The sequence below is a fragment of the Sinocyclocheilus anshuiensis genome, unplaced genomic scaffold, assembly GCF_001515605.1.
Source record: "Sinocyclocheilus anshuiensis isolate Anshui unplaced genomic scaffold, SAMN03320099.WGS_v1.1 scaffold256, whole genome shotgun sequence".
NCBI classification, from domain to species: Eukaryota; Metazoa; Chordata; class Actinopteri; order Cypriniformes; family Cyprinidae; genus Sinocyclocheilus; species Sinocyclocheilus anshuiensis.
In genome coordinates, this window is record NW_015558587.1 from 389,907 (window position 1) to 402,032 (window position 12,126).

Sequence of the window (12,126 nt, forward strand, 5' to 3'; positions counted from 1 at the left end):
GTGTGTGGGGAATAATTAAGATTCTTAAATGCTTTTGAAAGAAGTCTCTTATGCTCCCCAAGGCTGCATTTATTTGATAAAAAATAAAGTAAAAATAATAGAAATAACATTACATTATTCTTGTGTTGGTAAAGCTGAATTTTCAGCTGCTCTTATTCCAGTCATCAGTATCACATGATTCTTCAGAAATCATTCTTATTGTCAGAGCTGAAAACCTTTTTTAAGCTGCTAAATATTTCTGTGGAAACCATGAACATATTTTAGGATTCTTTGATGAGTAGAAAGATAGATATCATTTGTAACAATATAAATGTTATACTGTCACTTTTGATCAATTTCATGTGTCCTTGTTGAATAAAAGTACTATTAATTTAATTTAATTTCTAGGAAAATATTAAACAGAACATATTAAATATTAAACTGCTTTCAGCCTTGATAATAATTAAAATTCAGCTTTGACAAAATAAGGAATACATCACATTTTAAAATATATTAAAATAGGAAACACTTGGACACTAGAAAACACTTGGGTTTTCACCCATGGATTAGGGAAAGATATGTGGAATTTAGCTCAGTGGAAACTGTTACTCCACAGAACAGGTTCCCACTGCTCCAGAGTCCAGTGGCGGCATGCTTTACACCACTCCATTTGATGCTTGGCATTGTACTTCACTGAGCTCTTCAGACTGGCCCATTTTTTCACAAATGTTTGTAAATGCAGACTGCATGTCTAGATTTTTTTTTACATATTTCTCAAAGACATTGCTCATGATCAGCAAGACTGTATTTGACTGTAAAAACATGAATGCTGTGAACTATGGCGGCATGCTTTACACCACTCCATCTGATGCTTGGCATTGTATTTGTTGATGTGAGGCTTGCATGCAGCTGTTTGGCCATGGAAACCGGGGGGGGTGAAGGCTAGATGTGCCCTTCAGCAAAAATGAATTTTCCAATTGCAGTTAGTTCTGCCATGAATAAATAAACAAATGAATAACTGAGAGGGCAACATAAATAAATAACATCACAAACATTTCACAGGCACTCATAAGTTCGGAAGATAACGGGCTGAATGCTAATGACAAAAACAGTACATGGAGCAGAATCCAATGCATTATTCACTGCTCGCTCGCTCGGAAAAAAGTCAAAATAAATTAATAAATATGAAAAAGAAAATCTCTCAAAGAACTCAAAACACCCAGTCAGCACTGAAGTGACAGGTTTGTCCCATTTATAACATACAAGGACACCAAACAAATAACTGACCAGTCAGAGATGTATAAATAAACCAGAACAGCTTCTAGTTCAATTGACAGGTTATGCAAAAGTTTGGCTGCGAGCAGGAGACGGGCCGGGTGTCAGCTCCATCTTTATTCTTCTGAGTGTGTGAGTGAGAGCAGATGGACTGGACGGCCCGCGTCCTTGATCCTGCCCGCATTCGGCCCACGGAGACCTTTAGATGCAGTCTTCTAGAGTTATATATGTACCTGAGCTAAACAAGTAAATGCTGATATGATCAAGGTGAAATTAAACAATGTTTACAAGCTCGGCTACTGTTTCTACCACAGATACTTAATGGAGGCTAAGCTGCAAAACCCTTGGCTTACAGCATGACTGACCAAGTTTACTCAATGTAAAAAAAGTATTTTTCAATGTGTCAAAATTCAAAGATTATTTGAATTTGATCAATTTATCAGTTAATGAAATTTGTTTGTTTTTTACTGTGAATTTAAGTTAAGTCTGTAAAACCTAAAATGGCGCTACCATATTTTTTTATGGTAAAGTTCTGGCAACCACAGCTGCTGGTATTTTACTGTAAATGTCACAGATTTTTTTTCTTTTACAGTGTTGCAAAATATTTCTATTTCAAATAAATGCTTTTGAATTTCCTATTTCCTATAAATCTGTATATCCTAATCTAAAAATCACACTTTTTTTTTAATAATAAGAAATGTTTCTTGAGCAGCAAATCAAAATATTAGAATGATTTCTGAAGGATCATGTTACACTGAAGACTGGAGTAATGATGCAGGAAATTCAGCTTTGCATCAGAGGAATAAATTACATTTTATATACAGAGTTCTGGCATGAAACTCTAGATGGCGCAGTCCGATAGGTCTAACTCAATCTGACCTAATGACATCATCACATGGCACAGCTGATTGGTTTTCTCCTGTATTGGTAGCCAATGAGCTCGCTGCTTAACATTCAAATATATGACTAGTGCTTGCCGTATCAGTTGCAGCTTGCTTCAGAAACCCTCCACCTTCCCCAGCTCCACCTGTATAGATCTGCTACGAGGTGATTCATGTATGCTATATGGGGGTTATTTCATGTAAGTTATATTTGCAGCAGCAATATTTCTTACATGCTCACAGCAGCATGTTGTGGATGTATTGGCAGTAGCAAGTCTCGGTACTTGCTCTGCCGTAGCAGCAGCAGCGTAGCAGATCTATTCCGCCAAGACCAAATGCATGAATGTACATGTACATCACCATGCCAATCCCTCCGAGAGTTGTCATGACAGAAATTATATTCAAATAGAAAACAGTTATTTTTAACTGAAATACAGTTCCATAAAAGCATCTTTGGTGAGCATTACAGACTTGACGCTAAAAAATCTGACCCCAAGCTTTTCAATAATGGTGTAGGTGGCTGTATTTGTATGTATGGTGAGTGTATGTCACAGATACCTGTCAAAAGGTGAGCAAAATGATTGACAGGTGAGCCTCACCTCCTCTTGTGCAGCGGTCAGATTTTCCTGAGCGGCCCGCAGGTCTGCCGTCAGTCTCAGAACTGTCTCATCTCTACTGGACACCTACCACACACACAGCTTTTACTCTATATGAACCCTTACCAGACACTATCAAAGATACCAAAGTATGTGGTGCGGTGTACCTCGTCCTGCTCTGCGAGCCGCCTGCAGTCTTTCTGCTGGATGTCACAGTTCAGCTCAGCTACTCTGGAGCCCAGGAGATACCTATGATATTCTGCTTCCTGTAGCTCACGGTGTAGCCTGGAGACTGTGGACTGTTCTTCCACCAGCTGTCCAAACACATGCACAGAAACAGAGATGCAAAGTTTCTTAATATAGGTCAAGTTGCATCATGCCGGTCAGTGGATGTGTTTATAGATGTGCAGATCATGGAGGCTGGAGAGGGTGTAGCAGGTGGTGTATTGATGTGGATCAGTCTTAAACGCAGTCCATCTCTGATCTAGACCTGCTTGCTGCTTGTATATTCCAATTGAGCAGCAGACTACTGGATAAACAATCAATAAAGCTGGAGCAAAACTGATAAAAGCAAAACACGAAAAAGCACGGTGGTGAAAACAATTACATTTTAGAAACTGCGAAGTACTTTCTCGCATTGAAAATGGCCTAAACTTCTTGTTTCAACTTAGGAAAGAAAACACTTGTCAAGCTGATCATGGGGTTATTAACACCGGTTAGCTGCTGTCAAACCTTAGCAATGGCAAAGTGGTAAACAGCTATGGTTAACATCTAATAAACAATGTCTGCCTTACAGAAAATCAGGGACTGGATGACTGTTGTGCATTTGATATTCATGAGCCAAGATGATTAGTTGCCCCTCCACAATTTTCAGATTCATACACCCTTGTGAAAAGGTATAAACTCTGCATCAAAACCTAGGGAGATGCCTATAATATCGATTTGAAATATTGATTACAAATATAAATAATTCATTTAACGCTGAACATGCATGAAAAGAATAAATAAATTCAATTTCGCCTAAAATATTTATATATACTGTATGTATATACACACGCATTCTTTATTAAAAATAAAGATTTTATTCAATCTTAATTTATTCAGCCAGGATGCACTGAATTGACAAAAAGTGACAGTACAGACACTGTTGCAAAAGACCTTTTGACCTTTCTATTCATCAAATAATGGTGAAAATGAAAGTAAATCATAGTTTCTTGAAAAATAAGCAGGAAAAAAAAATACTATTTTCAAAATGGATAATAATCAGAAATGTTTCTTGATTAGCAAATCAGCATATTAGAATGATTTCTGAAGGATCATGTGAAACTGAAGACTGGAGTAATGATGCTGATAATTTAGCTTTGGGTCCTTATTACATGTTACATGTACGTACTATAATAATAACAACAATAAATTATGCATAATTACAGGGAAGTAAACCCTAACTCCAAAACCTAACCATATAGAAAGTATGTGTAGTTAATTAATATTACTCAGTACTTAAATGTATAATTACACTGTAACAAGGACACCTTAAAATAAAGTGTAACCCAGCTTTGCATCACAGGAATAAATTACATTTTGCAATACATTCAAACAGAAAATAGTTATTTGAAATGATAAAAATATTTATGTCAACTATATAATTACAACAATATTACTGTGTAATAATGTGTGTGTGAAGAACTGTAGTTTGCTGCTCATGTCCTTGCGGTCCAGTTTCCTGGCTCAAATCTTGCAGTTTGTCCTCACATTGACCCATCTGACAGACCCTGAGCAGGCGTCAGTTAAAAACAGCAGGGTTCAATCCAATCAAAACAAAGAAAGGAAAACAAACAAAAATCATCTTCTGTTTCTATATAAAGACAGTACTGGAATATGAAGTTCCATCATTTCTGTGCTCTATGCATCCCGGAAGCAGGGCAAATTGCCGATTTAAGGAAATGGTTCAATTTTTAGGGAGCGAGCAGCAGCCTATCTCACATTAAATGGCAAATTGGATAACGTGGGCTCAAACCACTTCGTCTGTTATTATTGGAAATGATTGTGGATTACACATAATTATCTGCTAAAGTACCATTCCCCCCTTTATTCCAAACACAATGATCCAACTTCAAATAAAACATGATTCTAGCATATTTCTGTAAGTGGATGTAGGATATAAAGTAGTCTAATCAAATTGCCTATAGTAATCATAAAGGAAGACACAACACAACACAAATTGAAGTAGCAGGGGTCCTTGAAATATTTTGTAAGAATTTGGGCTGGACCAGTTTTAAGGGTTGGTATTTAGGGTCATGTGAAGGACAAAAGTGACCTTGATCTTGAATTTAGTTTTTATTTATTTATTACTTTATTTATTTTTTATGTTAGAATACATAGTCTTAACCCAGTTTATTGGTCATTGACTACTGTAAGTATGCAATTTGTGTGTTTATTTCCTCCAAAAATCTACACATTGAGCCTCCCAGGCACCAGCAAATCATTTAGAGCTGTCCGCTCAGATCTGTCAATCTCTTTTCAGCTCAACCAATAGCAAGAGTTTGGGGCATGGCTACTGTAGCAGGCTGAGCACATTGCATGGGAAAAGAAATTCAGATATGGTTATTGAAGTGCAAGCCAAAATTCTAAAACTTCTCAAAATACGCTGAAACAGACAACGTGGTAAAACAAGGGTAAACACTGGCAGTGTTTTTACATGATGGAGGAATTCGATGGAATGTTTGGGTTTCCATTGAGAAGTTTTTCCACAGTTAGCTCTTTACCGTCGAGCCCCAGATAAAAAAGTAAGCTATTGTAAGGATAAGAATAATCTTAAGGATGTGGTGATTGTAAGGGGCATTGGCAAAGGTTGTTTGAAAATATTCTTTAGATTTGTAATTCCGCTAGTAGCGCAGAAACTGCATATTGCACTTTTAAATATTACTCAGTAAAATTATGGACAGAATTATTTGATAGTATAACACTTAAATCATCATGTAATGGAAGAAGAAACAAATCTTTTCCATATTGTGACAAACATCTGAGTGAAATGGATTATGCAGGGTGGGGACTTGGTTCTCTCCACTGGCTGTTGATTGGATGGAAGCAGATCTGAATGCAAGCTTGCAGTCAATTAGATGAAAGGGGCATGGTTTAAGTGTATGAAATGATTGAAGAAGTCTGGCATACGTCATAAGAGACAAGTCTGTCGCTTCACTGGACAATCAAGTTATGAAATTTTAATTATAATGATGATATAAAAAACATTAATATTAACATGCAAACTAAACAAACTAAATGGAGTATCAGGCTTAGTATAAGCCTGTAATTGTTAGCAAATTGAATGAAATCTCTTACTTACTGGCAATCAAAAATTTACTGTTTTTCTTCCGTTTCTTTCCTCTATTAAAGTGCAAAGATCTTTTGTGTAGGTGCAAACTGATGATTAAAAACCCTGTGCTCATATACACTAAATGTATTATTGTGAGTAAAAGTGTGTGTGGAGGGAAGGGGCGGAGCTCAAAAAGCTCATTTCCTGTACTGGTCTCATCTCCTATACTGTTGATTGCACACTAGTGTGGAGCTCAGCTTAATTGGCCCCCAGTGTGCTGATGTGTGAATGAGGAGAGGTCACGGGGTCAAAGTCAGGAGACCTATTGACCTCTAGCCATCCACACGCACCCCGTTCTTCCTCATTTATCTCCTTCCAGTTTTTCCTTTAGTCTTTATATCTATAACCTCCCTGTCTCATCTTCTTCATTTTCCTTCTTACATTTTTCCTAGTATTTTAACAGGTTAAAGCATGCAATTAATTAAATATGTTTAAAACTGTCACGGACCGTGTGGAGAGATGAGGTGAGGACTCAAATGCAGGAAGATAAAGGCATTTATTAATAGTAAAAAATAAACAAAACTACAACAAATACTACCCCGAGGGGGAAGAACAGGCAGGCAGGCCAAGACAGGGCAAGGCAAGAGGAACATACTCACACCCAACAATACTCTGCACGCACCCCGTTCTTCCTCATTTATCTCCTTCCAGTTTTTCCTTTAGTCTTTATATCTATAACCTCCCTGTCTCATCTTCTTCATTTTCCTTCTTACATTTTTCCTAGTATTTTAACAGGTTAAAGCATGCAATTAATTAAATATGTTTAAAACTGTCACGGACCGTGTGGAGAGATGAGGTGAGGACTCAAATGCAGGAAGATAAAGGCATTTATTAATAGTAAAAAATAAACAAAACTACAACAAATACTACCCCGAGGGGGAAGAACAGGCAGGCAGGCCAAGACAGGGCAAGGCAAGAGGAACATACACACATCTGACAATATTCTGAGACATAACATTAAACAACGAACCAGCACAGGACTGCAGACACAAGGAGAATAAATAGGGAGACAAACGAGGAGGGTAACGAGGGAGACACAGGTGGAGTAACTAAAACACTAATGAGATAACAAGATGGGCGGGGTCAGACAATAGACAGGAGAACACATGGCACCAACAACAAACAACAAGCCATGTGCTCAAAACACACAGTGACATCTGGTGGCCAACTAGGGCACACCAGCAGAACCGTGACAGAACCCCCCCTTTAAGGAGTGGATTCCAGACACTCCACAAATAAAGCAGAAAACAAAAAGGTCCAGGAGGGAGGTGGACCGGATGCGGATCCGGGGGAGGGATGGTGGGCCAGGCCCGTGTGGCGGAACCTGTGGAGCTGAAGCCCTCCAGGGCGGAGATGAAGTCCACCACAGCAGAGCAGGCATTACTGAAGATCCCTATGGTGGAGCAGATGACCACCACAGCAAAGCAGACGGGAGAGAGGGCCACCATGGTGGATCAGGTGGAGCTGGAGACCACCACATTGGTGCAGGTGAGGCTGAAGACCACCACGGTGGTGCTGCAGACCACCAAGGCAGCACAGGCAGAGCTCCTGACCACCACGGCTGAGCAGATCCACGGGCCGGAGTAGGCTCTGGAGTGGACTCTGAAGGCTCCTGGACTGGAACAGGTTCTTGAGCGGATTCTGAGAGCTCCTGGGCTGGAGCAGGCTCTGGAGTGGGTTCTGAAGGCTCCTGGACTGTAGCAGGTTCTTGAGCGGATTCTGAGAGCTCCTGAGCTGGAGCAGGCTCCAGAGCGGATTCTGAAGGTTCCTAGACTGGAGCAGGTTCTGGAGTGAACTCAGAGAGCTCTTGGACTGGAGCGGTCTCTGAGGGCTCCCGGACTGGAGTGGGCTCTGGGGGCTCCTGGACTGGACTCTAAGGGGTCCTGGACTGGAGCGGGCTCTGGAGCAGACTCTGGCAGGGCAAGGAACTTGGGTGGCGCTGGCAGGGCAAGGAGCTTGGGAGGTGCCGGCAGGGCAAGGAGCTTGGGAGGCGCCGGCAGGGCAAGGAGTCTGGGCGGCGCCAGCAGGGCAAGACACATGGGGGGAGCCGGCATCAAGGGTAGAGCCGGCAGGGCAAGAAGCTTGGGCGGCTCTGGGATGGCCTTGAAGGACAGAAGAAGTCTTCTTCCTCCTCCGTTTCCGAGAGTGTGGCACTGCAGCTTCATCGGCTGCCTCCGGGGGCACTGCAGCCTCTTCGGCCACCACTGGCCGAAGCACCGAAGCGCCCCGCTGCAGCTTCGTCGGCCGCCTCTGGGAGGTGCTGCAGCCTCATCGGCCGCCACTGGAGGTGCTGCAGCCTCTTCGGCCGCCTCTAGGGGTGGCGAGGTGGACCCATTCTTCCTCCTCCGTTTCTAAGAGCGGGGCACTGCAGCATCAACAGCTGCCTCTGGGGGTGCTGCAGATTCGTCAGCCACCTCTGGGGGCACTGCAGCTTCGTCAGCTGCCTCTGGGGGCGCTACAGCTTCGTCAGCCGCCACTGCAGGCGCTGCAGCCTCATCAGGCACCGCTGGGAGCGTTGCAGCCTCATCGGCCGCCACTGGGGGAGCCGCAGCCTCATCAGCCGCCACTGGGGTAGCTGCAGCCTCCTCGGCCGCCATTGGGGGCGCTGCAGCCTCCTTGGCTGGAGGGTTCCCCTGACGAGCTAGGTAGTTTATGAACCCCACAAACGTCAGGTGATCCAGCCCTTTCATCCTCCACCAATTGAGGGGCTTATCAAGGGCATAATTCAGAAGGTCCTTGAGAGCCGCCTCATTGTAGTCCAGCCCCAGCAGATAGTGGAGGCTGGTAGATGGAGTGAGCCCATCTTCCGCTGAGTCCTCAGGTGGCAGGTTCATTCTGTCACGGACCATGTGGAGAGATGAGGCGAGGACTCAAATGCAGGAAGATAAGGGCATTTATTAATAGTAAAAAATAAACAAAACTACAACAAAAACTACCCCGAGGAGGAAGAACAGGCAGGCAGGCCAAGACAGGGCAAGGCAAGAGACATAACATATTCTGAGACATAACATTAAACAACGAACCAGCACAGGACTGCAGACACAAAGAGAATAAATAGGGAGACAAATGAGGAGGGTATGAGGGAGACACAGGTGGAGTAACTAAAACACTAACGAGATAACAAAAGGGCGGGGTCAGACAATAGACAGGAGAGCACATGGCACCAACAACAAACAACAAGCCATGTGCTCAAAACACACAGTGACATCTGGTGGCCCACTAGGGCACACCAGCAGAACCGTGACAAACACTCTTCTATTTATATATATTTAATATAAAATGATAACTGCTTCATTCTGATTGTATGATTTCAAACTGTTTAGACTAATCACACATGCATATTAACATAGCTTCTGTTAAATATGTGAATCGATTGACTCAAATTTTGACCTTTGACCTTTATCCTTTAATTCTAATGTTTTGTCCTCTGTCCTCACCGCAGTACGAAGTTTATCCACATCATCCTGCAGGCTGTGGTTCTTCTCCTGCTGTATTTCCAGGCTGTCCTGGGCCTGCTGGAGCTGTGTGTGCGTGCCGGAGGCTCTCTGAGATGGAGTACCAGCGCTCTTTCCATTCCTTAAGCTCTTTCTCCTTCTGGTCAAATCCAGCCTTTTCCAGCTCTTTCTGCAGCTCTGCGATCAGCTCTTCTTGATGCCTGACCTACGCACACATGTAAAGGAAGCTTCATACATGCATGTACAGTGGCCACAAAACATATTTGGACAATTTAGCCAAATGCTAAAATGTTATTGGATTAGATATGAAAATATCAAACCAAGTACCATTAATTTTAACCCTATTAAGGATACTGTATCATATTTGAAATACAAAGTTCTAAGGCCTACAAATTATTAACATGATCAAAATACTCCACCTTCAGGTTGTGGTACATTTGTTTTTGTTTTTTTTTGCTGTGAAATGTTTTGAAATGTAATTTTTATGAAGTAAACATAAGAATAACTTTTTATTGTTAGTAATATTTCAAGATAAACACTTGACTGAAGTAGTAACTTAGGTTTACTTGATTATCCATACATTATTATTATTATTATTATTATTTATATCATGTCAAAATATGAGTATCAAACATGAGACATCAGGCTTTTGATGAACAATGAACGTTTATTTGTACATCTGTCAGTCATTACTGTATGGCATTGCATTATATGTTTGAAACTACAGAGTTTTGATCATAAAACTAAGCATTTAAATATCATTTGACTAAGACATTTTTGGGAGATATCGAGTGACAACTTATATTTATATGAATTTGATATCAGAATTTCATCTTTCTTTGGCCATATGTAAATATCGGCTCCTGCACTAAAATGCATATTTTTGCTGTTTTTTTTTTAGACTGTAGACTGACTTGCTGTCTCCAGTTTAGAAACATATCTACTCTGTTTGAGCTTTGGTCCAGTTACGTGTGCTGAGACATTGAGCCATGTTGCTCAAGTGACAAACTCAAGTTTGCAACATTTCCTGATATCGTCCATCTTTGCCATCATTTTCTGTCCTATCTCTCACTGTACACACACATAAAAGTAGCAAGAAAGCCAATAAACTGAGCTGAAGATATATCAAGACCATATACAGCATGACCATCACAGCTTTAGTCACAAATATATATGCAGAAGCCTTAGCCAGAATCCTCAGTAAGACATTCTATATTTACATAAATCTTTTAATGAATGTTGCATCACACGAGGATGCCCATACACATACACAGAAGTTAGTTTAGAAGTGACCTTGTCCATCAACTCTTAAACATACCATCTAGAATCTTTAAATGAGTTTTCCCAGACATCGTCTCAAAGAGCTGTGCTTTTTTTATGAACCGATGGACTCCTGTGGTGAAAGGTTCAGCTCATAAAAGTCCATGCGAATGAAATGAGCGCAAGTAAGTGTGAATATATACTGTGGCGGGCACCTCGGTGGACCCCTTTATTAATCAAGCTGTCTGCACTCTGTTTGGAAAGTAATCTTGTCCGAGGAGCAGAGGAAAACGCAGTGGTAAATGGCAGTTGGTCGCACTTTGAAGCAGCTGCTTTACGGAGGTCTCAAAGCTCATGGAGGCCACACTGTAAAAACAAGAGCATCTGAGCGCTCGCCCTCAGGTTACCCTCACCCAAACACGGGTCCAGCCTACCTAAAGCCAAAAGTATGCTTCTCTTGTCCGCATTTTCTCCAACTCCACTGTCTGTGACATTCACAGTCTGTCCGACTTGTGTGTGGACAGCAACACAAGTGATTTGAGTGATTAAAAAGAAAGCTCCACTAGATGGGCCAAATGTATCCATTTGAACGTTTGAATGTATCCGTAGAACGTTGAAAATAAAACATAGTTCACCCAAAAATGAAAATTCTACTCTAATCTCATAAATTACTCACCCTCATGTTGTTCTAAACCTGTACGACCTCTGTTCATCTTCAGAACACAAATTAAGATAATTTTGATGCATTCTGAGAGCTCTCTGACCCTCCCATAGACAACAGTGTAATTACCACGATCAAGGTCCAGAAATGTAGCAAGGAGATCGGTAAAATAATCAATGTGACATCAGGGGTTCAACCGTAATTTAAAAAAGTTACAAGAATACTTTTTGTACGCAAAGAAAACAAAAATAACAACTTTATTTAACAATTCGTCTCCTCCGCATCACCCTCTAATATGTACTTTTAAAAGTATTAATACATACCTTTAGGGTACTACTATGCAGTGCTGGGTAGTAACTGATTACATGTAATCTGGATTACGTAATCAGATTCTAAAAATTAAATACCTCTAATTAGATTTAGCGCCATTTTGGAGAGTATCCGCTGAACGTAAACAGCGTATGCTGTTCTGTGTCAGCTGCACCATATGTTTTCTACGTCATTTATGCTTTGATCTGAACGAAAACAATGTATCGCGTGACACAGCTGACACAGAACAGCATACGCTGTTTACATTCAGTGGATACTCTCCAAAATGGCACCAGGGTGACGTGGAGGAGACGAATTGTTGAATAAAGTCGTTATT

At 41.1% G+C, this 12,126-nt stretch overlaps 2 protein-coding genes across 3 annotated transcripts in view; both read right to left on the reverse strand.

The window, feature by feature from the left end:
* The window catches only part of pmfbp1 (polyamine modulated factor 1 binding protein 1), an 89,577-nt gene that overhangs the window by 36,812 nt on the left and 40,639 nt on the right, over positions 1-12,126 (reverse strand). The window contains exons 6-7 of the mRNA XM_016475642.1: positions 2,899-3,045; positions 2,735-2,818 (exon numbers count right to left, since the gene is read on the reverse strand). The gene's annotated coding sequence lies outside the window, so the exon portion shown is untranslated. The remainder of the gene's footprint in view (positions 1-2,734; positions 2,819-2,898; positions 3,046-12,126) is intronic.
* Positions 8,413-12,126, reverse strand: part of LOC107679919 (atherin-like) — a 4,720-nt gene continuing 1,006 nt past the window's right edge. The window contains exons 1-3 of one of the 2 annotated variants that reach the window (XM_016475644.1): positions 11,496-11,522; positions 9,542-9,764; positions 8,413-8,939 (exon numbers count right to left, since the gene is read on the reverse strand). In XM_016475644.1, coding sequence (XP_016331130.1) covers positions 8,456-8,939; positions 9,542-9,678 — 621 coding nt within the window. In that variant the 5' untranslated portion in view covers positions 9,679-9,764; positions 11,496-11,522 and the 3' untranslated portion in view covers positions 8,413-8,455. Of the gene's footprint in view, positions 8,940-9,541; positions 9,765-11,495; positions 11,523-12,126 lie in introns of those variants that run through there. The other variant, XM_016475643.1, reaches the window with a different exon arrangement.